Source organism: Heteronotia binoei, chromosome 1 (genome assembly GCF_032191835.1).
Source record: "Heteronotia binoei isolate CCM8104 ecotype False Entrance Well chromosome 1, APGP_CSIRO_Hbin_v1, whole genome shotgun sequence".
NCBI classification, from domain to species: domain Eukaryota; kingdom Metazoa; phylum Chordata; class Lepidosauria; order Squamata; family Gekkonidae; genus Heteronotia; species Heteronotia binoei.
Window position 1 is genome coordinate 122,673,116 of NC_083223.1, and position 26,508 is coordinate 122,699,623.

The 26,508-nt window shown below is 40.2% G+C and overlaps 1 protein-coding gene across 1 annotated transcript; it reads left to right on the top strand.

Moving 5' to 3' along the window:
- Positions 1–3,734: 3,734 nt before the first annotated feature.
- On the top strand, positions 3,735–25,935 carry TNFAIP3 (TNF alpha induced protein 3). Its single transcript, XM_060240087.1, has 9 exons — positions 3,735–4,025; positions 9,406–9,718; positions 16,532–16,722; positions 17,623–17,770; positions 18,780–18,950; positions 19,205–19,385; positions 20,815–21,713; positions 23,062–23,291; positions 24,299–25,935. Exons 2-9 carry the CDS (start codon positions 9,421–9,423, stop codon positions 24,581–24,583), a joined length of 2,403 nt encoding a protein of 800 aa, XP_060096070.1. The 5' UTR covers positions 3,735–4,025; positions 9,406–9,420; the 3' UTR covers positions 24,584–25,935.
- Positions 25,936–26,508: the final 573 nt, after the last annotated feature.

Here is a 26,508-nt window from a genome sequence, read left to right on the forward strand (position 1 = left end):
CCCAGGGCAGTTCAGGAAATAGAAGTCTCCAAAACGATTCTGCTAAAATGGCTATGTACACAAACCTGTGTAAATTAAAGTCCCCATAATATGTAAATGTATCTAAATTTGATAAGTCAATTAAAAAGCAAGTACCGCTAGCTAGAAAAGGACCCTGGGGAAGAATGAGGTCTCAGTTGCCTGTGCTTTGCATTCAGATGCTCCTTGACTTCTCTAGCTGAAAGAACTCTAACAGCAGGTGATGGGAAATATCTTTCTTTATCTGAGATCCTGGACAGCTGCTGCCAGTTGGAGGAGATAATATTGAGTGAGCTAGGTGGTTCAAAGGACTGATTCAGTATAAAAAAGCTTCATATGTTCACTGACCTGAAAGAAGTGTAATAGCAGCTAAGTAAGAGAATACTTAATTGCAGCTTGTATTAATTATAGTTCACAGCTATTCAAGCCTCAGTGAGAGCACAAGCCAGAAAACATAATGTGAAATAAGGAACATATGTGGAAAACAAATACCAGATTAAAAAGTGCAGTTATTATGCCTAGAGTTTAAATTGTCATAAGAATTCTTAACAAAGTTTAGAACAAAATAAGTTATTGACAATGAATGTAACAGTGTGGTCCTAAGCAGAATTGCACTCCCTAAGTTCTCTATAGAATTCAATGGACTTAAAAGGGTGTGATTCTGTTTAGGATTGTACTCACTGTTACCAGGTATCCACTATGTCAGCAAAGGGAAGCAAAAGCATCCAGAAAAATGGTGCTGAGAGGTTGAAGTGAGAGATGGTAGTTTGTGAGTACTGGAGTGGACTTGGCACAGGGCACCAGGGCAGATGTCTTGGGCCCCAGGCTGGAGAGTCAACCACCCATAGTCCCATGGCTCTAACAGAGGAGGAAAAGACTAGGATGGACAGGCAGGCTTCCACCGCTGCTTGCACCCACCCTTTCAAGCTCTTCAGTAGCTGTCTCAGTGCCAGCAGCAGGCTCAGTGGCTGCACCTGCAGACCCTGGAATGGGCCCGGGCTGACAGGCAGTAATTCCTAGATTTTTGCCCAGCGGCACAAAATCACAAAAACTGCCCCTGTTGGGCACATATGAATATTCAAAATATTTAAAAATGCTTACCATCATGGTAAAAGAAAAATATAACATACTCGGGTGTCAAACATGCGGCCCAGGGGATGAATCAAGCCCCTTGAGGGCTCCAATCAGGCCCCCAAGCAACTGGCTCTTGTCTGCTTCCTTCTCCCTCTCTCTTACTTCCTTCTGCATCTCAGCTTGCTTTGCAAGGCTTGCTCAGTCGCACAGGAGCTACAGAGCAAATCTTCAATTTTCTCCATTGATTAAGGCTCCTTTCCCTTCTGGTCCCCTGGGGAGTGAGGGAAAGAGCCAGAGTTTCCTTTGCCCAGTTCCCTGGATTCCATAGGAAAAATACAAAGAAAGCACCTTTATGATCAACAAATGCTAATGTTTTAAGCATGTTTTAAGGTTTTTTAAAAATCTTTAGTTGTGTTTGTCTGTGTCCTCTAAAAAGTGTATATCTCTGCTACCTAATCTTAAATAGGTACACACACGGACCGGACCAACATGGCCCAGCCAGCAAGGTCTCATTTATGTCAGATCCATCTCTCATTACAAATGAGTTTGACACCCCTGACATATATAGACTGAAGTTCAATAGTTTGCTTTGTTAATGCTGCATTTGGGCCTAGTTAATATTCACCCAATCTAAGGTGTACTGTTGGCACAAGGCTATCCTCCAACAGATGAACCTATTTTTTATTCTCCTTAACTCTCATTCTTGAGTTTACACACATAATGGGAATCCACAGAAAATTCTATGTATATGCATCCATATATGCTAAATTAAAAAGAAAAACATTTTTATGCTGGCCAGTGTAACTCAGTAGCTATATGGGACCTCTTAGGATGGACTGTGAATACTGTACCAATGCTAATCCAAAATTTGCAAGAGAAGTTAACTTCTGCTCAAACAGAGCAGATTATGTGAGCATATTTCCTGAAGAGCTAAAGAAACGTTGTGCTAAGCAATATGGATACATCATGGAATTGGTCTGTGGAAAGGAACAGCACAAAACTGGCCTGGTTACCAAATTAGGGTTAAAATTTGGTACATTCCTCTTAAACAACAAACTAGATTGGATTATCATATATAGACCAGCAGATAACTGTGTACAGCAGAGAATTTTCTGAAGTTCTGACTGGGCAGAACAAATGCAAAAGGGAAAATGAACACAAGTTCTGCCCCCAACTTCCTGCCTCTCAACTTTCTCAAGATCTACCACTAACTTTCTCATAGTTACCCTAGGATCTATGGGCGTCTAATTGTACATACGTAGGCCTCTCCACCCAACCAGAAAGAAACACTGAAAAAATAGGTTTCTCAGTGACACAGTGCCATGTCGGCCCAAATTTGCGTAGAAAGACTGTGTGTATACATTTCAGTGGTACTGTTACTTTGCCTGCATTTCATTTAGTGGGTATGAACAGCAGGAATCTTTTTGCAAGAGAGGGAGGTATTTAGGGTGCTTATTTGGTTTTAAAATAAGCCACCCTGAGCCTGCTATAAATTGAACAAATAAATAAAATGTAATTTTTAATAATGACTTCTAAACTGCCTTGAGCCAAGAGAAAAGGTGAGGTAGACATGTTTCGATTAAAAAATAAATACAAATATTTATCTCCCTATTTAGTATATCTGAAAAGGACTGTGAAGATAGATCAGAAGAAGCCCCTCTGGCCAATTGGTTGGCCCTACATACCTAGTGACGTTGCAATAAACCCTTAAAGGAGCCTGTGCACTAGGTATCCAATCCATCCAAAAATTGCTATTCAGTCTGAACAGGTACAATAACAGCACACTGGATCTTAATAGGGAATTTTGCCTTTCTATGGAAATCTTTTTTCCCAGCCTATAGTTCCCAACCTCCAGATGGAGTCCGGAGATCTTCTGGAATTACAACTTATCCCCACGCTATAAAGATCAGTTCCCTGGGGGGGGGGGGGAGAGAATCACTGCTTTTGCAGGTGGACACCATGGTGTTACAGCCTTCCAAGTGTTCCCCTTAAGTCCCATCCTCCCCATGCTCTGTCTCCAAAACTCCAGGAATTTCTCGACCTAGAGCTGGCAACTATATGACCCAACCCTACCACCATGCTATCCATCTTTCCGAGCATTTATCAGAACTTTACAAGCATTACAGCAGCATAGTAGCCACATTTGATTATAAAGAACACGAGAATGATACCTAACAAACAACACTTTTTCTGTGTATCTGGTATTATGCCAATGTTACTAGGGTCAGGAAAGCAAATAATTTCTCTCCCTTACCGCTTTGCTTTGGGAAAGTGTCTCCCTTGCCAATAAATTAAATGGAAGGAAAAGAAATCCTTAAGTGGGAAAGTCAGTCTTCTATTAACGCTAAACGTGATTCATGTGAGGAGAACCCCAGTCTAAAAAACTAACAAATATTTCCTAAGGTCATTTCTGTGCGATTCTGATGCAAACGGGGGGGGGGGGGGGGGATAAACTCCTGCGGTCACGTGCTCACATGCGCTTCCGCGAAGCTCTCTGCTCGCACAGCGCCCCCTAGAGGGTCTGTATGCAGACTTTTGTTTCTGCAGTTCCAGTTCTGGGTGCAGCCAGTGTCACATGTCGGAAAGTCCCTAGCCCTTATGTATATGTGTGTGTGTGTACGTGGAAATCCCCGCCGGTCTTTTTTTTTTTTCCTCCTCAGCGTACTAAAACAGGGAAACATACACACACACAGAGACTGTTAGAGAATCTCATTCCAGTTCCTAGCCAGCAGGATGAGCGGCGTGGGGGGGCACTAAGAAAGGGAAGTCCAGCCAGAGGTCGGAATCTTACCGGCAGAGGGGATTTGCAGCAAACGCCAGCTTTTGGTTTAAGGGGGGGAGGGACATTCATGGGTCCTCGCGTTGCATTCGCTAAAGCCTGGAGCATTCGTATTAAAGGGGATTATTAGCAGACTCGACCTGCCTGTCTCCGAGTAAGTAATTCGCCCCGCTTCTTTGATTTTTAGCAGTTTTGGGTTGCTTGTGATGGCTGCCTCAGGCCTTGTTTGGAATGTAGATGCCGGTCCCAAAAAGAGGTGCATGCGAACTTGTGCGTTTGTAGCCGGGGTCGCCGAGAATAAAATGCGATTTAATATATATATATATATAATCTTAATTTGTTCCTGTTGACTGCAACCGATGCTATAATAATATCATTCTTCGGTTCAGTCGTTGGCGCAGAGTTTGTTTTCCATTGAAAAATATCCTCCGGTTTCAAGACTTTAAATGATGTGGCTCCACAGCATAAAAATAATTCTATTTATGATCCTTTCCCATGCCCAGTGCCACTCATCCTTACACAACAGCCCTGTGAGTGAGGCCCTTCAGGCACCAAATTAACCAGTGGGGAACTGAGGCATAGACAATGCTAAGTTTAACCCTTCCTGAATCACGCTGAAAAGCGAAAAGAGCTTGGAGAACAGAGAAAGGGGTCGAAGACATTTAGTAAACAGCCCAATAGCATCTTTAAGACTAAAATTTTATTGTAGCATAAATTTTCGAGATCCATCTGACAAAGAGAGCTGTGTTTCTCAAAAGCTTGTGCTACAATAAAATTTCTTAGTCTTAAAGGTGTTATTGGACTCCACTATTTTGCAGCAGCAGACTAACACGGCTAACTCTTCTGAAGATATATAAGAAATAGAAAACAGATTGAATGTCCCCCCTGAGCTCGTGAAGACGCTTACAATTTTTTGAGTCACACAGAACCCTTGATAATGCACAATGTTTAACTGAACATACGGTTGAGACTTTACCTACTTTAGGTTGGAGGGGATACAGAAATTGCAGGGTTGCTTCCACAGGGAGCTTTTGCTTTGGGTATGCAACAAAACTGGATCGGGTTTTTGATAGTGTCTTATTTTTTAGCATCAACATGATTTTGCTCTGGTTTCACCCCTTGTTTAATTTTTTTCAGTGTTTCTCTTTGCTTTGCTCCCTTCTTTAAGATTCTGTCCTGTTGTCACTGCAAATGTCTGCACAATTGGGAAGCAACCCAAGACTTAGATCTCTTTCTGATAACAGATTCTGCAGGTGACCTCGATCATAGGTTAAGTCCTAACAATAAGGATTATACACACATGCACACACAATACTTGTTTGTTGCTTAAAGTTACATAACCACACGACATCTGGTTGCCAGCAGTTATGAAATATGTATTATTCTGACTTTTTAAAACTGGAGGTTTTCAAGATATTAGGAGGAATGTGTCATGTCATACACCACAGCGAATGCTAAATAAAGCCAACAGCTCTTTTAAGAATGATGACTATTCCACAACAACAAATGAACATTGGGGAAAGAAGCATGCACACATTATCAGATTGATAGTAAAATGTCTTTTGAGATACTTGCTAGCTGGGATTGTTGACTCGACAGTGGAGAATTCTACGTCTGAACAAGTCCTACTTTTCGTGAAGTGGTTTTAAAGCAGTAACAAGTCCCTCCAGTTGGTTATAATTTTAACAGGGATTACATTAGTAAATCTCCAGTTCTTCATTAAAGAAAGTCAGAAGTATAGACTGCAGAATTAAAATCTGTTCCAAATGTAATATCTCGAATACAAGTAGATTCTGTATATGAGATATATAATAGACTTTATTTTACAGAGTGGTATACTACTTATCTATTACAGGTTCTAATGAATACATAGAAGTGGCAAAAATACATTATATTGCATACGTAGTAATAATGAAAACAATGTTGTAGTCAAAAGAGATTTGTCATGAAGTTTGAAACTTTAAGCTTAAATTAAGAACTATTGTATTCCATAGATAATACCTTAAAACTATAATGAAGGGGATGGAAGAGAAAATGTTTTCTGTCCTGTACATTATGTACTACATGATTGTCTTTGAAAAATGTGATTATGTTGTATAACCCTTCCCCCCCTTTCCCCTTTTCTGTGCTCCCACTGTTTTTCTAAAACAAAATTTTTTAAAAAAGTGTGCAGACAATTACAGGCTAGATCTTGTATCAGTGTTTCCTGGCTGGTGGGCTACAGTAGGAATTGGACTCAGGCAGTGAGTCTTGGGGAAATGCAACCCAAAGAAATTTCCGTAATTGCATTTTGACAACACCTTGTTGGAAGTAGCCTGGGTGCTTTTGCAGTGGTCAAACAAAAGTATGGCATTTTGAACCAGTCTCGGGTATGTCTGGCCATTTCAGTATTACAGAGAATCATGTTGTTCGTCAGTACATATTTTTCACAAGAAATGCATGTTGGAAGCAGCCTTCAGACCTGATTCAAAACAATCCCACCTAGAGCTTCCATTCATGAAGCACTTGTAAGCCAATCTGCTGTTCTAAGGCTGCCTTGCTAGGAACACCTACATAGGTGCAAGTCCCATTTACATCAGGGAAACTTATTTCCGGGTAAACATTCATAGGATGAGGTTGTGAGATGCAGGTTTTCATCTAAAAGTGAATATCAAAACCAGAGCCTCATACTCATGGTAATAAATTCGAAGCAGGAATTCCTAAATTATGGGGTCAAGAGATCATCAGCATGTCAGCCATAGGCAGTGGAGACAGATTTAGTACAAGACAGGATATCTAATAAGATGAAGGGTATTAAATGAAGATTTGAATTATTTGACAAAGATTCAGTTCTTCTGGGTTAGCTGCTTAACAAAAACATTGGTTGCCATTGTGATAAAGAAATCATTCTACTTATTTGTACTCACTGGATTCAGGTAACTTGTCCCTGCAGCAGAGTTCAAAGGACTCAACTATTGATCCATATCTAGAATTTTCTCCACGCTACATCATGATTCAAGCAGTTATGTCAGAATAATGGTAGGAGGCTCTACTGAAGAAAAATGGACTGGACTGGTGATAACTGATCCCAGAGAGACATGAAGAAATCAGGAGGTGAATCTTTTTAGAGCAAGGAGATAAGTCACCTGCTAATGTTGTGCATTAGTTTTCTGTTAAAGGTACAGCTGCGGTGGTTAGCTGAAAAGGTGGCAGTTTTACTTTTTGTTGGAATAGCTCAAAAATGGTAATTTGACCTCCTTAGCTAGGTGTAACTTTTTAAAAATAAAAATAAGAATCATCATTCCTATTGAAGTGGTGAATTATTACTATTTCTGGAGTAGTGACCCAGCATGGCGTAGTGATTAGAGTGGCTTTGAATCCTTGCTCTATTATGGAAGCTTGCTGGTGATCTTGAGGCCAGTCAGAGTTGCTGTGAGGGTTAAATGGAGAGGGGAGAATGCTGTAGGCTACTTTGGGTTCCCACTGTGGAGAAAGTGGGCTCTATGTGAAGTAAATAAATAGTTAGATTTTAATGCATTCCTGTGAATTCTTTACATGATGTGGTGAATTGTGCACAGTTGTTATGCAGAGGAAGGCAATGGCAAACCACTTCTCACCTTTTGCCTTGAACACCACACAGATGGTGTTGCCATGAGTCAGTTGCGACTCAACTGCATGTTATTCATTTACTGAATCAGTCCTAGGCATTTTTCTTGGGAAGGTTATTTCAGTTGAAATCCATGGGATTTACTCCTGAGTAAGTGTGGTTATTCAGATGACTGTTGAAGTTGCATGGAAGCGAAAGGCTGCTGTTGGCAGAGCAGGATTGTTAATTAGCATTCTGATTGTGCTTAATGAATTGGATACTCCATTGTTTCTTAATACTGGAAAAAAACCTGTTGTAGGCCTTAGCATGGTATCTCAGTGATGTAATCACCCTGTATTCATATTAATTTCCTCACTGACTCCTGACTACATACTTGGAAGATCAGACCTTTACTTGGAAGAGAGGGAAATATGTACATATCTGTTAAAATTGCATATACATTTTTGCAGTCTTAGCAGCCTAAATGTTCATAGAATAATGAAAGACATGGCTTTTCCTGAAGTTGTAGCAAAAATTGTAGTGGCTGGCACCTTAAAGACTTAACTTATTGTTGCATAAACCAGAAACCCTTTAGAGACATGAAGAGAACAGGGGGAGAGGGGATGTTAGTACAAAGTCAGTCAAGGGCCCAGAAATGCAAAAGATAGGTTTGTCACATCATTAAGAAGAGCAGGATTGAAAATCAGATCCCATCCAAAGCATGAAAAGATACATCCCTCCCAGCTGGTGGTGAATCAGCAAAGCGAGAGGAATATGTACTTAAACATCTAAAGAGACAAATTCTTTCCATAGTGAGTTAGACAATCCCAGTCTCTTTTGAACCCAGAATGGATAGCTTCAAATCTGGACATAAATTCCAGTGGTATAGCTGAGCAATGGAGTGTCCATTTAAAACCTTTTGGGTGAAGTATGGCAGCTTTCAAGTTTATTGACCAATGTCCAGAGAGATTGAAATTCCCACTGATTTCTAAATTTTCCCTTTTAAAAATTATGTTCATATCCAGACAGACAATCTGGATATCCAACAAGAACAAACTCAGCTGGCCCTCTTGGAATTCTTTTGTGCCATATTTTTGTGTTGATATTTTTGAAAACATTAATAAGTTGACAGACTTCATATAATGGAGGCTCACATGTAAACATGTTGAAGCAGTTTTCCTTTTATGGTTGGGGAGTGGGGATAATTTAGTCAGGAAATTATGAGAAAAGGAAGCATAGAGAAAGGCAAGGCAATTGTGTCCAGTGTAAGATCATAGACCTTATCCTCATTGGCTTTCTTCATTAGTCTACAAATCAGGAGCCTGGTCTGCAGACCTGTAAGATGGGATGTTCTTGAAGAGTATCTGACTCAGGTAGGAATTACAGTGCAAAAAGAGCCAGAACCCATAAAGTGCTTTGTGCTGCATACTGTAAACTGCTGCAGTTAAGTGCTGATGGCTCAAACAAGCAAGCTAGGCCATGTGAAAAGGCAAAAAAAAAAAAATCCCCAGAGTTACCACTCAGTTTGATCATAAGGGGAATATGGAATGGAAACATATTGGGGGGATTCTAAGAGGAAATTCTTTGTCATCTGGATAGATTTACAACTGAGTAATCCTGGGTCTCCAGTTTTGCATTGCTGGACACACCCTGGTGTAATCTGTAGTCAGTCATACTCTAAAGGGCACTCCTCAGATACAGGTTTCTCTTCGAGAAGTAGGATCCTGTTTGATTAGTGTTTATAGCAAGCCATTATCAAATGTGACTGGTGCGTGTAACAGTTTAATGATTTGCATTTCACAAACTGCCCATTTCTTGTCCACTACTTGCACTGGAAAAGGTGCTTCGAAAACAAGCTTCTTACTGTAAAGTAAAACTGTGAATAATGCTGCCTTGTGCTACTTGCTGCTTTGGGATGACAAGGGTTCTAAAAAATCTTCTCTTGTGTTCTTTCCATTTCCACATATAGGTTAATTCTCGCAAAATGGCTGGCCCACAAACCATTCCTCAAGCTTTATACTTGAGCAACATGTTGAAAGCTGTGAAGATAAGGGAGAGTATGCCTGAAGACCTTGTCAAGTGTACCAATGGAATAATTATTCATTTTAAGAGTATGCACAGGTATACTGTAGAGTTGTTCAGGATATGCCAGTTCTGCCCTCAGTTTCAGAAGATACTCCACAAAGCCCTTATTGACCAAGTAACCCAAACCTCATTGGAGCGACAAAGGAAGCTGAACTGGTGTCGAGAAGTTAAGAAACTTGTGCCATTGAAGACCAATGGTAAGTAAGCTTATTGTGCCATTTGACAGATAACAGTTTATTTATTGCCTTTATCTGCCACATTTCAACCATAAGATCCTCAAACAAGCTTGTACTTTAAAATACAAACTGAATTTCTTCGCCTCCCTACCGTTCCCTATATATTATCTCCCACTGGTGAGTAATGCATTTTGTGTGAATTTTGTTTAGGTAGGGCTCTTTTTTCCCACCTTTAGAATTATGAAGGGGCTGTTTCTTGGAATTCTGAACAGCTGTGCAGAAAAAGAGCAAAGTGGCTTTATGAGTTCCTGGCTGAGCTATGCATATTGCAGTGAAGCATACAGAGAAGAAGTTCCTTCAGCTTCCTCTTCTTGTACTTCTGGTTCAGTTGTCTGGATTGACATCTTTGGTTTATTTGGTTGCTCATGGCATTTCCCTCTCCAAAGCTGCCCTGACAGTCTGACTGGAAAAGGGAAGTATTATTATCCTTATTCCATGGTTTATCTGGCCATCCTCCAAGGATATCAGTACATGGGGATTACTTCATTTTGGAGAAATTTCAACGATTAATTTGAGCCTATTCTGTAAGCATCAACTTTTAAAAAACTTTTTAAAAAGGGTAACAGTTGAGAGCCCATCTGTACATTATCAGCTGCCTGCAAAGGACACTCTTAAGTTACTGTATATGGTTCAGTTGTGTGATTTCACATGAGTTTGTGATTGCGACTGTTGTGTTCACATGAGGTGGGTCATAGCCACACCTGACTTGTGCTAAGGGAGAGTAAATCACCACAACTTTATGTTGAACTATTCCACACAAACAGCTGACCTTGCACAATCATACATGAATACTTGCATGCTTGGATTTGCTCAAGCAAGTTTGACATTAAGTGCTTGAAAGGTAGAAGATAAATTGTAACATGAATAAATAGGAAATCTAGAACAAGAGTGGGTTTTTAAAAAAAAAACACAGATGAACCCTATGAATATGAACTGGAATTAGCTGCCTTCTGAAATGCACTGGGTAATTCTATGGGAGTTTTTTGTTTTGGTTTTTTTGCAAAATCATTTATTAATTTATTAATTTGTTTTTCTTCACCAGGCTGCCCTTCCCTGCAAGCAGGGCTCAAGGTAGCTTAGTAGGATAATAGGATGGCAACAACATAAAATACTTAAAACAGTGAAAGAACAATACAATACAATATCCAAGATGACAACAAATTTCCAGTTTCCATTAAAGTTGTTAAATAGATTTCAGATTGGAAGAAAGGAATCAGTCTCAAGTTTCAAGAAGTAGATGATGTCTTCAAAACTGTTCTGACAGGATGCTTTTCTCATGGCAACTTTAGAACAGTGCAACCCACCCACCCCCACCCCCATTTAGATATAATGTCAGAGTGTTCTTGTTTCCAGTTGTAGCAATTTATGGTAAAACTAGGTCATGGATATGCAGGGTTATGTTGTGGTACTTAGCAATTCCCTCTTTCCATCTCTGTTAAAGTCTTAAATCAGTTTAAGACACTTAACTTTTTGTGAATGTTAATTGTGGTTGGTACTGAGCAGATTATTAAAAAGGACAAGGGCTCTGCCTAGGAAATATACAGTTTAAGTAAGAGTCAATGGGAAAACTGGGTCATTTGTAGCAGGTAGCCTAGAATAGATATGCCCCAATGGTCCAAAAATAACCTAGATCCAAAGGATCTGGGACAAGCGGACTTGAGGTTGTGTTTCTTAATCAGCAGCTAACTATGCTTTATGGCAAACCCCTGTTGAGACAGATGGGAGTTTCCAGAGTAGTTTGTAATTTGGCACCAAGCTGGATTCAGAAATCCTATCAGGCATGTGTAGGCCATTGGTGGCAGTGGTGGATAGTGTCATCAAGTTGTAGCCAATTTTTGGTGTCCCCTCATGGGGTTTTGAAGACAAGAGATGAACAGAGGTGGTTTGCCATTGCCTGCCTCTGCATAGCAACCCTAGAATTCCTTGGTGGTCTTCCATCCAGGTACTAATAGGGGCTGACCCTGCTTAGCATCCTAGAGCTGCCAAGATCAGGCTAGACTGGGCCATCCAGGTAAATAAATAAATAAGCATGTCCAAGCCACTAAGTATGTATATTCTGCAGTTAGTTTTGAAGTTGATTTAAATTGATTAGAGGTGACTTCTAGAATTGTTTTTCTAGGATGTTACACGTATTTACAAATATTTGTAACGGGTTTTTTTTAATGCAGATATTCAAGTTGGTAAGTAGCTTTTGTAAAGCTCCGCTTGATATGGAGCATTTGCTAGGAATATACGCACAAGTATACACGTTTTTGGAACTATTCAAATAAGAATTGAACCTGCTCATTAATTGTACATTAATGTTTCAGCCGTGTTTTCTTGGTTGGATATATTTCTTCCCTGGAGCCCTACAGACCAAATTTCACAATATCTGTTGTTGTGAGCTAATTTTAAAAATTAAACTATATTTCCAATGTTTGAAAATATTTGCAGTGTCTGGAACAGAAGTTCATACTTTGGGAAGGCACATGAGATAAGTGCACATCTGGAATGCATATGCACACATTCCTGCTTCAGGCATTAAGTCAGAAGTGTGGAAAGTTGATGGGGAAATCACTTGCGTATCCTGTTTTTACATTCCTGTAGAGCCCCGTGGCGCAGAGTGGTAAAGCTGCAGTACTGCAGTCAAACTCTCTGCTCATGACCTGAGTTCGATCCCAGCAGAAGCTGGTTCAGGTAGCCGGCTCCAGGTTGACTCAGCCTTCCATCCTTCCGAGGTCAGTAAAATGAGTACCCAGCTTGCTGGGGGGGAAGTGTAAATGACTGGGGAAGGCAATGGCAAACCACTCTGTAAAAAGTCTGCCGTGAAAACGTTCCAAAAGCACTATCACCCCAGAGTCAAAAACGACTGGTGTTTGCACAGGGGACTACCTTTACCTTTTTTTAGTTGCCACAAGCACAGTCTTTGGTGTATGGTTAGTTTTTTTTTTTTCCCAGAAAAATAAGTTGTTTATTATACTATACATACAACATATAACATAGCCAAACATATGTATGGTTAGTTTATTAAGTTTTCTTATGTCCCAAATTCTGCAGAACCCTAATAATAAAATTTGTAATATAGAAGTGGTAGTGGAAAGTGCTGTCAATTAACTACATTTTACCATGACTAAAACAATGGTAAGAGAGCACATGTACATACAGAACAAAGGGAAGAACATATGTATGGACCCATCAGTTTCCAAGTAGTGGATCAGAGCCTTCTCATTGGATTGTGGAAACATTGTGATTAGGTCACTTATTGTCAAGGAGAATGCATCACAAGGAGTTCCAAGAACTGCCAGGCCAGTGGTTAGAACTAGCAGATTGGTTCCAAACAAAGGCAGATTTTAAAACATTGTTTGCCTTATTTAAATGGATGGAAATCATTGGTCTGTATTTTTGATGAAAAGCCATCATTCCATTTTCTTCCATGTCAGATCTCGATGTCAGTGAAATAATTCTCAGTTGTAATGATTCTGACCTCATTTCAAAACATTGGATCATACTTTCCCCCCTAATTTGTATTCTACTGTAAATATGAACAGAATTTATGATGCAGTCCTAAGTATGTCAAAGCAAAGTGGGTTTTACTGCTAGAGATAAACTCCATTAGAATTGCATTGTTAATCTATTAATGTGCATAGTGTAGATGGTCCACCTAAGATAGCCTTAATGACACTGTGTTTTTGCTGAGAAGATCTGTTAGCCTACTGACTTCTGGGGAGAAATCCTGGAAGGTGGAGAATTTGGGTTTGTGATTTCTTACATCCCTTATAAAACAGTCATAGGGTAAGATCAAACATCTCTAGTAGTGTACCAGATGTCCACATGGAGGGGATTTAATTCCAAGATGAATGACCTTGTGTCCATAGACTGATCCTCTAGAGTGATGTTCCATATGACTTTGTGCCATATGGAGCATCACTCTAGAGCAGGGGTGGCCAATGGTAGCTCTCCAGATTTTTTTTTGCCTACAACTCCCATCAGCCCCAGCCTTTGGCCATGCTGGCTGGGGCTGATGGGAGTTGTAGGCAAAAAACATCTGGAGAGCTACCATTGGCTACCACTGCTCTAGAGGATGCCCTGACTTCTCCCTCTGTGTGTATACATTGCTTTGTGTGTGCAGCTGGCCAATCACAGAGGGGATCTTGGTAGGCATTTTACATAGCCCACTTCCTTCCCTATTGACTCCTCTTTGCATTCTAGGTACAGGAGGATCTCACATAATTGGAAATGCATGGGTGTGTTGCAGTATAGTTGGCACAATGGCAGTGTGCCCATCTCAGCTGAGAGTTGGGAAGGAGGGGGAAGTGTCAAGTTATAGGAGATCCCCAGCACACATGCAGAACTGTGTCAGAGGGTTTGCACATATGAGAAGGGACAGTTTGTTCCATAAAGAAAGAATAAAATAAGAGAACTTGCAAAAGAGATTTTTATTTAGTCCATATACTTGCCATAGGCTATTGCAATCAGAGATGTATTTTTAGAGGATATGTATTTGATTGTCACTTTTGAGAGGCAAGATAGAAATGTTTCTGAGATTTCATTTAAAAGATTTTAAACAAAGGTATACAAAAGATTACAGGCAATTGTGGAAATTAAGAGTGATTCATGTCCTGAACGTAAGTTTGAGGATACAGGGAGGGAACACTGTTGTTAATTTTTTTTAAAAAAAAGAAAAAGAAAGATTGAAACCGTGTCATTAAAAAAAATTCCAACATCCACTGACGAGAGATCTTGCTTCTATAATGAATAGACATTCCAGCTTAGCCTAGCCACGCCCACTTGGAAAGTCCAGCAGTGTGTACTTCACAGTTCAAATGTCTGCATCAGAACAAGAAGTACAATAGCTGTTACTCAATTGCTAGTCAAATATCTTAACACTGGGGAATTCCAAGTGTTGCTTAGGGAATTTTGGACTGGTGGTTCTCAATAAAGAACTGAAAGCAAGCACACACAAGAAAAAAAACCCTCTTATCTTTGCTCTAGATTCTGCAAAGGGAAAATTTTAACAGGATGTAATAATTGTCCTACTTGTGTGTATTTTTTCTTCTTGCTGAGCCAAGGGACTCTAATTCAGCACTGGAGTCAATGTCATGCGCTTTTTGAAATCATTGCATTTATTTTGTGTATTTGCTTTGTTTTAAATGGTTTCTTGTGGATGATTTTGAAAGAGCAAGCATTCTAGTGCAATAGGGCTTGCATATTATTTACATGCAGCATGGATCTGTCCCTTGATACTAGGCTAGATTGCGCTTTGATGATGCTGGGGAGGGAAGGATCTGTGTTTGGACATTTGGCCGTTCAGAGAAGAAAATGCAATCTTATGAGGTGTGTGATGCATTGTTAGCATAGTATTTAGGGCGTGTGTGTGTTACCTTGAGTGTGCTATTGCATATATTTTAAAAATCAAAAAGTCAAATGAGGGTGGTTTGTTTTCCAAGTCAGAAAATCTTCTCTTCTCTTGACAGTCCCAGTCCCAGAATCCAACAAAGGCTCTTTCTGTTCTCAACCATTGTATGGGCCTGTTTCTGCTTCAAAGCATCTTTTTCTGTGTAATTCCTTCTGTGGCTCTTGTTGCTTCTGAAACACCAGTTCCCCTTGCCTGTCTCTTCACATAATTCCAGAAAAGATTTGTAACAGGAATGCAATATAGACTGGAGCTGTTTGGCAGGGATGTTTCCTGGAATGGGGCTAATGTGCTGCTGCAGTATGCATTCAGACATCATGCCAAGCTGACATAAAGTCTGAACGTCAGCATGGTTGCGGGCTTCCCTTTCTCCCAGATAACTTTGGTTTTCATATTCTCATAACTCCTAATACACAAACAAGAAAATTCTGAAATGACAATTTCTGATAAATAAGTTTTTGCTTTTGCTCTTGCTCCACCATATGATGAAATCTCCCTAGTAAGGAAAATGCAGTGCCTATAAAGTTCAATGCTAATGGTGTTGACTGGCGTCTACTTTGAACACTTTGGAAACAGACCTCCCCCCACCCAGAAACATGGAACTCGAGTATTTTTGATCACTGCCTGTTGTGTTAGATCTTAAACAAGTGTAAATGGAAATGGAATAGGGAAATCCCCCCCAGATGTATCATAAGTGTAATTTGTCTTTATAGTTGTGTTCAAAGCTAAGGCACCGCCCCCCCATTAAATACAGAGTAATCAGTTTATTAGCCATTAGGAAATGGCCAAAAACAGGACTGGTAGTACTTGCTCCATAGGTACAAATATACAGATGAGCACAATGGGCATTCATCTCTGCATTAATAGGTAGGCATTTATTGCTTTTAACACAGCCAGTCTTAGAAAAGTAATCTAGCTGTCTTATTATTCTAGTTTCTGTATCTGCCAACTGCATGGGACTCCTTTATCACCAGTGTTCTGGGGAATTCACTTAGGCATCTCTGTATAGCAGGATCCCATCAAGATTGTGCATTAAAAAAGTTCCATGTGTGCAAAGTCACTACTTCACTGGCATGAGAACATTGGTCTGAAAAAAAAATCTAATGACTCGTCATAATTTTAAATTACTCCAGCCTGTATTCAGTTTAATAAAACAGAGGAGGAGGATATATCTCCACCTCACTCAGGATCTAAAGATGTAAAAATAGATCACATTGCCTTCTATTTATTTCCTCTATGAGTTTTCCTGAAATTTTTAATTGGTTTGTATGTTGGGGTTCCATGGGCCCAGATAGCCCATACAGTATTGTTGAAGTATCTTTCTTGAAATATTCTTATTGATTCAATTTATCTGTTTATTGACCTCTTTCATTTTCCTGCAGGTGATGGAAATTGCCTCATGCATGCAGCATCACAATATATGTGGGGCATCCAAGATGTTGATCTAGTCCTGAGAAAAACACTGTTTAGTGCACTCCGGGAAGTTGACACACGCAACTTTAAACTGCGCTGGCAACGAGAGACTTTGAAATCACAGGAGTTTGTAGCAACAGGGCTCTGCTATGACACTAGGGTAGGTCAATCTGATTTATGTTGTAAAGAATGCTTAAAACTTTGGTATGGTTGGGTTGATCATGATTTCCTGTATTTAATTACAGGATGAGAGTCAATTATGGGAACAACTTTAAGAAAGTAAAATTGCAGGGCTGTCACCCAATTAAAACATTTTAGTCCATTAACTGTTCTGGATTGCTCAATTTATTAACAAAGTACTGTGGAGTTTCGTACTGTGGAGTTTCCAAATTAAGTAACCTCCCCTGAGATGGGTTATTTCCACAGACCACCCACATTTCCAGAAGTTGGCATATCCTTTCCTGTTAGAGATAAGGGGGAAAGTATTAGAAAAACTCCTACCATAAAGCTTTTTTTAAAAAAAAACAGTTATGCTCTCATTTAAGCACATATGGATATGCGCAAACTTCCAATCTACACAGCATGTGGCTTCTTCCTATTTTCAGCTTCTCCATACTGGAGGATGCAAGGAAAATCAGTCTCTAGGTGTTCCGTTTCTGTGCCAATAAAGGTATTTGGAATTTTGGGTGTTCAGTCTTCTGATCTCACCAGCTTAACTGCCTGCCTCAAAACAGTGACCAAAGTGAGCTGTAAACTTTCACACCTGGAATACTTGTAAAGAAAGATGGAATGAGAATCAAATGATGGCCTGGTTTCACAGATCAAAATAGTGCAGGCTTGGAAATAACCATTGTCCTAAGAGATGTAAGAGTTACCCTCAAGCTTCCAATTTTGTAACTTGGAAAAGAGTGGAGTCTGTTTCCTTTTTTGAGCATTGGTATGCCACAAATGACTAACACAGATAGGAGTGGGCAGGCACACTGGGCCAGGCTGGACCCATTGTTTTGACCTTGCATATTAACTGATATTATTTACATCTGTCTTTTTTTTGTGCCGTTAGAACTGGGAGGAAGAATGGGACAACCTTGTCAAAATGGCATCTGCAGAAACATCAGTTGCCCAAAATGTTCTTCAGTATAAATCCTTAGAAGAAATCCACATTTTTGTCCTTGTTAACATCCTAAGAAGACCAATTATAGTTGTTGCAGGTAGGTAGGCATTTGTAGATTCAGTGGTAAACATCAAAGCCATTTTTGAAAGGACATAAATGTTTTGTGTTTTTCTACTTCCCACGTCGTCTACATGATGATATTACAAAGACTTAACCTAAATTATGGATCATCAAAAATGTTAATGTTTGTACTCTAGAAATACCATGCCTTGTGGGTAGAGTGGTTGTGTGCACACAGAAGGTTGCAGGTTCACTTCTATGGCATCTCCAGTTAAATGTCCTGAGGTGGCAGGTGTTGTCAACAACTTTTCTCTGCAGGAGATACTAGAGAACTACTACAGGAGTAGACAAGGGCTAGGCAACACAGTAAATTGATTTCCTATATTCTGCCATGACAGGTGCCATGACAGGTGACATCTCAGCTTTAGTAAAGATTGAAGGAAGAATGACAACTGAATGAGCTTAGCTGTTTGCTGGATGTATCTCAGATCATTTGGCCCTGTTGCTATGGCTGTTTTGCTGCTGGGAATGACAATTATCTCCTGGGCTTATGGTGTCCATAAGGATTAAAAAACAAAACAAAACCCTGTGTTCAACATAGATTTTTTTTGTTTATTGTTGCCATTTTTGTAAACACACAAAGCTGCCTTATGCCAGATCTCATGCCATTGGTCTGTCAAGGTCAGTATTGTCTGCTTTGACTGGCAGTGATTCTCCAGGGTCACAAATAGAGGTCTTTTCACATCATCTGTTGTCTGATTTTTTTGTTGGATATGCCAGGTGTTGAACCTGGGACTTTCTATATGCAAAGTAGATTTTTTAGCATTGAGCCATGGTCCCTCTAGTTAAAGAAGCATACAAAGGGAATTTTGACTCTCAAAAGCTTATGCCCCAAAATCTTCTTGTTGCTGGATTTGAATCTAGCAGTTCTGTTGTAGACCAACAAGGAAACACTCTGGAAAAAGAGAAATTGAAACCATAATTATTTGCCACAGGTAGAAATCTTGTCCTTAGCTAACCTTTTTCTTCTCTTTTATCTTAAATAGACAAAATGCTTAGAAGTTTGGAATCAGGCTCAAGTTTTTCCCCTCTGAACATTGGTGGAATTTACTTGCCCCTCCACTGGCCTGCAGAAGAGTGCTACCGATATCCCATCGTCCTTGGCTATGATAGCATGCACTTCACACCGCTGGTTGTTCTGAAGGACAGTGGCCCTGGTATGTCTCAAAATGTATCCTGTACTGTGTTGATGGCTCATTGTGCCCTCTCCACTCTGCATGATGATCATAAATGTATTCCTATCTAGTGTTCTCTATGAAGCTTTCCTTTTGGGACAATTAGTCATCTGGCTTTGCACAGCCCTTAGCCTTCTCTGCTTTCTTGACAGAAGATGCTGCACAGGTTCTGCTATGTCACATTCATGGCTGTTCCCATTTGATGCCACAGTAACAATCCTTTTTCCTTTCCACAGAGATCCGGGCAGTCCCATTGGTTAGTTGTGAAAGAGACAGGTTTGAAGACTTGAAGGTCCATTTTGTAACTGACTCTGAAGAAAGAGAGAAAGCAAAGCTGTTAAGAGAATACTTAGTGGTGATAGAAATTCCTGTGCAAGGCTGGGACCCTGGGACAACACATCTTATATGTGCTGCAAAGTGAGTCTGTCTCTTCTCTTTCTCCAACATCATGTGACTTGCTAAATCTTATTCAGTCTTCCATTTCCAAGTGCTGCATTTAATCCTGGATAGTTCAAAGCTATCCAGTTCTAAATGAGTATAAAAACTATTCTGACTAACCTTGAAAGACAAAGAACGAGCAAACACCCATTTAAGAATCTCAATTAGAAAGCCAGTATAGGTATTTTTTAAAGAAATTTTTATTTATTTGTATGCTTCCTCTTTCTTAGAGATGTCAGGTGGAATGAGTTTATTCTATTTTACTGTTACAACTACCCTGTGAGGTAACTCAGGCTGAGGTAACTCCACAATTTCCCCAAGCCACCTGGCAATTTTAATGATTCATCCAGAATGTGAACCCAGATTTCCCTGATCTGTGTAACACTACGTACTGCCATGTTTAGTTATGTATACTGGTGTTTTAGTTGGTGGTTGTTTCATTGATTTTATAATTGGATTTTCATTGTATTAATGCCTTTTGTTGGAAAGCACCTATTGTTTCACAGAGGAGACATATCAATATTTTAAATAATTTTTAAAAATTGTTCCGTGTGCTTTTAGCTGAACACTTCTGAACCAGCTTGCTGCAATAATAATCTACGGTAAAACATTAGAAACACTGAAATATCAAAAACATATAGCCAGCACTTAAAACAATCCGTTTCAGATCATGCATTACCCAAAGCCTGGGTAAATAAAAAAGTCTTCATCAAGAGCTAATCAGATTAGCAAATGAGGGAAGGAAGTTCTTTGGATGAACTGCCAACATTGTCTTTGGTAGGCATTCACCTTACCTGAAAGTGGCAATACATAGAGTAGTGATGATGATTGTCTGTTCAAAATTCGGACCCTAAAAAGTTTTGAAAAACAATTCCTGAGTTAGCAGACCAAAAGCAAACTACTACCCTATCCTCTCGTCTGAAGAAGTATGCATGCATACGAAAGCTTACATTCTGAATAAAACTGGTCCTAAAGGTGCAACTTGACTCCTATTTTGTTCTATTTGGTTCCTGTTTAATTCTCACAATATTTTAGAATTATATACCATTGAAAGATACATTTGAATGTAGCAAAAGCATTCTGCTTTCATGGTTTTCCCAAGATATCCAATAGGAATATCAATAAATATCCCAATAGGAATAGCTACAAGAGTCATGAAAGAATGACATCAATTGTTTCCTTTCCCCACAAACTTGAAAGCAGTACCCCTCCCTTGGTCACTCCCTTTCCCATTCCATTTGACCTCACATAGCATTTCTCAATACCCTGTTTTAATAACCTGTAGGCTGTGATGCACTGTTGATGAGACGTTGGAGTGGCTATTCCTGCTTGCCAGTTTCCTCCCAATAGTTGTTTGTTGGCTTCTTGTCATTGAGTGGTGCTAATTCCTTGTTTCCTTGTCTTGAAGGTTGGATGAAGGCAACTTACCCAAAAACATCAATCTAGTAGAAGATTACTTTCAACTGGTGCAGCATGAATACAAGAAGTGGCAAGAAAACATGGAGCCTGTTGGGGGGGAAGCATGTGCCAAGAACAGGCTGGAGATGTCACTATCCCAGCTTTCACTTGTGGAAGTGAAATGTGAAACTCCAAATTGCCCTTTCTACATGTCTGTGAGTACCCAGCCCTACTGCCACGAATGCTTTGATCAGAGGAAGAAGGGAAATAAGCTAAGAAGGCAGAACTTTCGAGTGGGCTCTGGGAAATTCCAGGCAACTGGAACTGGTTTGCCTGAGGGTGATCCCCATGACTCTGTTGTACGGTCGTCGGTGGACCCAGGAACAGGGCCTCACTCAGCGCCCCCTACAGCACCAAGCCTTTTCCTGTACAGTGAAACCACTGCAATGAAGTGCAGGACCCCAGACTGTCCTTTCACAATGAATGTGCAATACAATGGACTCTGTGAACGCTGCTACAACTCTGAGGAGCTCAGTCCTTGCAGTAACCCAGAAGAGTCCCAACATTCAGACTGTGTGACATGTACATTCTGCCTCAAGGGTACCAATAGGACCTTCAATGGCATGTGTAGTGCTTGTTTCAAAAGGGCTAGAGACTGTTTGCCACATTCCAGTTCCGGCCATCAGAGATCATCTTCTGATCCTTCCCACCTATCGCAAAGCCTCCTTCGGCATTCATGCCAAGCAACAAGTAGCAGCAATGTGGTGGAGCTGCCACATGTGCCTCCTCAGAGGACTGAAGAGCGGAAGGGGAGCAGTAAATGCCGGAAATCTGGTTGCAGTTTTTTTGGCACTCCCCAGAACGAAGGCTTTTGTACAATATGCTATTTTGACTACAGGGAAAATAAAGGTGAGTAAATTCTGCCTCATTTTTGCCGTGGGACTTGAGGAAACTAAAAGTGGTCCTGCTTGGTCTGAAAGTGCAAATAGAGTACTCGTGGGAGCCACTCGTGGGAAGGGCGGGATATAAATCCCGGAATAAATAAATAAATAAAGAAAGAAAGAAAGAAAGAAAGAAAGAAAGAAAGAAAGTAAAATAGTGAGGGGAAGTGGGAAGGGCGGGATATAAATCCCGGAATAAATAAATAAATAAATAAATAAATAAATAAATAAATAAATAAATAAATAAAGTAAAATAGTGAGGGGAAGTCTAATCCTGCTATATTTATGATTCCACATCACAAGGTGGAATGCAAGGCTGTTGGAAAACTGGATTGGTTTTTTTCCCCCCAGCTGCATTAGCGATTTAACCATCACTCCAGAAATTTCCAGTGCCCCTTTCAGAGTTTTAATATCACATGCATTTTTGCACAGCAGCAAGCTAATAACTTAAACACACGGGCATAATACTGAATACAGCAAACATTTAAATTTCTTGAGGAAGGGGGGGGGGGAATCCACATTTCCCTTCTCCAATAGGGAAACTACAAAGGGAGAAAAAAAATTACTTTCCTTGTGGCTCAAATGTTACAATGTAAATTTCTAGTAAACATTTGAAACTGGCTTGGGTATAGAAGAATCATACATATTTTAGACTGCCATGTATAAATTTTTACTTTCTTAGTGGATAAACTCAAATTTGCACTGCTCAAAGTAACAAAGTAGACAACTTTGTTTTTCTTCCTTAGTATACATTATGCATATGTATATGCATTTACTGTGCATAATATTATCTGCTTTCAAAAATCAAGTTTGGGAAAATGAGAATCTTTGTGGAGTACTGGAGTAGTGCATGGCAAGAGAGGGAAGATCAGTTTGGATTCTGATGATTCATTTCATGTTAGGATGCTACATAGGTAGTAAGGGAATAGGGAATACCTGCTGTGAGTGACAGTAGATAATCATTAGTTGAGTGCTTTGAAAAGAACTACTCACAGTTACTTGTCAGAGTTTTGTCATCTGCTTTTACACCTGTGTGACAAACACAAATTCAGGAGGTGAAACTTTTGCCCTCATAACATGTCCCTACAAGGAAGAACATAATCAGCTGAACATATCTGCTTGCCATGCATATATTAAAAGACACAGATTTTTAAAAGGTAGCAACCCTGTCTCAAAATGGAATTATTGCTGGATATTCTAGATCATTGGCGATAGTTGCAGCAGGGGGAGCCGAAAAGAATAGGTACCTTGGACCTTCTGCAGTCTTTCTCTTTGACCTCTCACATGACCATTTTCTTCCCATTATGTGATAATAGATGCTTCGTTGCCTCATCGCAGAAGGTCCCAGCAGAACTTCCCTGCCTCTGGGCATTCTGGAACTTTGGCTGCCATGTACCAAAACACTGTTTTCTGCCTGGGTCAAGAGTGTGGCACCTCTGGGAGCACAATGCTTGAGGGATACTGCCAAAAATGCTTTATTGAAGCACAAAGCAAGCGTTTTCATGAAGTCAGAAGAACTGAAGACCAACTAGTGAGACAACCAGAAGTCAGTAAACTTACAGAAATCACTCCCCAAAATTTAATCCTGTCTTTCTTGCTAGAAAGTCTTTAGCTCTTTAAAACAAGTCTTCACACAATGCCATCCCAGTCAACTGAACATTGCCTAGGATTCATAAGAATGGTGTAATGTGATGACAACTACACACACACACACAAATATTCTGCTTTGTAACTCTCACAGTGGCTTAGTCCTCTTGGATGTTACATTTCAGTAAGCATTATTGGTATTGTCCTACCACAATGTAGTGGGATGGAAAAACACAAACTTTACGCAGCGAGATGGGGAACTAGCCTATTGCAGAAACTGGAAAACCTGTGTTGCATGGTGCTTGATGCAGCACTTCTTTGGAAAACCTAGCCCATGTGATATGTTTGTTCTTCCCCTTCATTTTGCAGCCATAAGAAATTTCAGTAACAATAATATCCAAATTATTTGTACACTCATATTTTTCCTTCTGCAATGAAAAAGTATAACCTATCATTTAGCTGTGTGCAGGTTCAGTAAGATTCTTGCTTTGTCTGTAGCATAGTGTGGTCAGAAGCCCCAGATGACTGCTTTCTAATTGAAAGGAAAGGAAAGGTCCCCTACGCAAGCACCACTCATTTCCGACTCAGCAGTGACGTTGCTTTCACAACATTTTCACAGCAGACTTTTTACGGGGTGGTTTGCCATTGCCTTCCCCAGTCATCTACACTTTCCCCACAGCAAGCTGGGTACTCATTTTACCGACCTCGGAAGGATGGAAGGCTGAGTCAACCTCGAGCCGGCTACCTGAAAACCCAGCTTCCACTGGGGATCGAACTCAGGTTGTGAGCAGAGCTTAGTACTGCAGCTTTAACACTCTGTGCCACGGGGCTAAGGATTTTTCTTAAAAAAAACAAAAACTCTGCAGCTGCATTTCCCTAACTTGCATTAGCTTTGAAATTTCTTGACCTTAATATGACCAGGTCTGTTTCCAGATTTAGAACTGACAATGCTTTTAACATTTTCAGCGAACAGGACCACACAGAGATTCACACCCGCCAGCTGCCAGCTCTCAGAAACGAAAATGTGCCATGCCTTCCTGTAGGAACAACTTAGCCTCCAGGACTGGGGAACTGTGTCAAGAATGCCTGCGGGTCAGCAAGCTGATGCAGTCTGGGCAACCTCGAGGAGAATCTTCAGCAGATGAGCTTCCAAAACAGCGCTGCCGAGCCCCTGCCTGTGATCACTATGGTAATAAGAAGTGCAATGGCTACTGCAACGAATGCTACCAATTCAAACAGATCTATGGTTAGCAAGTGTGAAAAATGTATGAGAGTCATTTCAAGAAAAGGGAAGGAAATAATGGTGCTACATCCAAAACACTCACTGGCCCTGCCAGGGTCTTTTCACCGGTGTGAAAAAGACATGACTTAGCAGGGAAAACAATAAGCTGCCTTTGTTTTTATAATGTATCTATATTGTAATATGTAGATACATCCTGGCACATAGAATTTACCTGTGTGCTCCAGAATTCTGGAATAGAAGAGCAGTGTGCTTTCAGTTCAGTTGAGATCTGCTAAAAGTTTTTACTGCTTACTTGACTACAGTCTCCAGTCCCCATTTCCCTTGCACACACAGGCTGTGTGCTGAGCGTGCAGTCTCAAGAGATAAACAGAGACAGTACTTCTTGTATACCCTTTTCCTTGGAACCTCTTTCATCCCGTCCAAGTGCAAGGAAATCTGATGGATTGCTGGAGATGGAGAGAGCTTTTTGTGTGGCAGTTGTGTTGCAACAAGAAGGCTGCTGCCTCTGGAAATGCTGAATTCTTCTCCAATGTTGCAAAAGTGAAACTGAACCCAGAGGTACAGCTTTTAAACTGCATTTCTTTTGTCTTTGAGAAGCTGTTTTTGTTTATAAAGGACTTGGCCAAAATTTCTAATTTTCGTTGTTTTATCTTTACTTGCCCAGGATGTGTGATGAAAGTCCAGTCTTCTTGGTTCATTTTTCTTTCATGCAAATGCTTTTTTCCTCATAAAACTTTTCCTTTTGAGGTTGGAATGTGAACGGCCATTATGCTTCTGGCTTCCTGATGCAAAACTGTCTCTGTTGAGGGATTTTGAGTGCATTTTGCAAAGCTCTGACCCCGCACAGACTCCCTCTACTTTACTTGTATTTGTGCTTGGCATTCAATAGAGGTTGTCCCGTTATCTCAAGCTGTGTTATTAGATCCATGTACTTCTTTCTGTGTTAAGCAAAAAAGAATATTACAAGTTTTTCATCTCAAGATACTCACTTCTCCCCTGCTCATTGTAATCCCTACCTCTTACTTGCTCTATGAGAATGATTTACAGAAAACAATGTACACACACAAGTCAATTCTTTTGTTTTAAATCTTAGATATTATTATTAGTTGTCTTCACCTTAATGTGAAACAGTTCTTAAATCCCATTATTGTTGGTCTTTCTATAAATAATATAACATTGTGAATTTTTGTTAAATGTGAACATAAATATTTATGTTATTTCAAAAGTGTGATTTGAAATTTGCACATTTTAAAGGTTTTTAGTATAATATTCTAGTCTTATTTCATTTTCCTCCAGAAATTCTGTAAGTGTACATAACTGGGGAAGATTTCCAGTAGTAACAATAAATTATTTGAAGATTTGTTTTATTTTATTTTTACAATTGTGATAAAAGAAAAATAGTTACATTCACTGTGATTCACCAAGTGACTGCATATGTCTGCTCAAACATTTGAGCAGCTAGGGAAGCAGGGCACAGCTCTGAGCATACAGCATGGCCACCACCTAGAACACTATTAATAATGCTGGGTTTGAAAGTTCTCTTCAACTATGGCAGAAGAGAGAGGGGTAAGCAGGTAAAGGATTCCATCAAAGCACCTCTTGTTTTCTCTAACCCGTCAGAGCCGGTAGTGTTGATCATATTAGGTGAGGTAGAAGAAGAAGAAGAAGAAGATATTGGATTTATATCCCGCCCTCCACTCCGAAGAGTCTCAGAGCGGCTCACAATCTCCTTTACCTTCCTCCCCCACAACAGACACCCTGTGAGGTGGGTGGGGCTGGAGAGGGCTCTCACAGCAGCTGCCCTTTCAAGGACAACTTCTGCCAGAGCTATGGCTGACCCAAGGCCATTCCAGCAGGTGCAAGTGGAGGAGTGGGGAATCAAGCCCAGTTCTCCCAGATAAGAGTCCGCACACTTAACCACTACACCAAACTT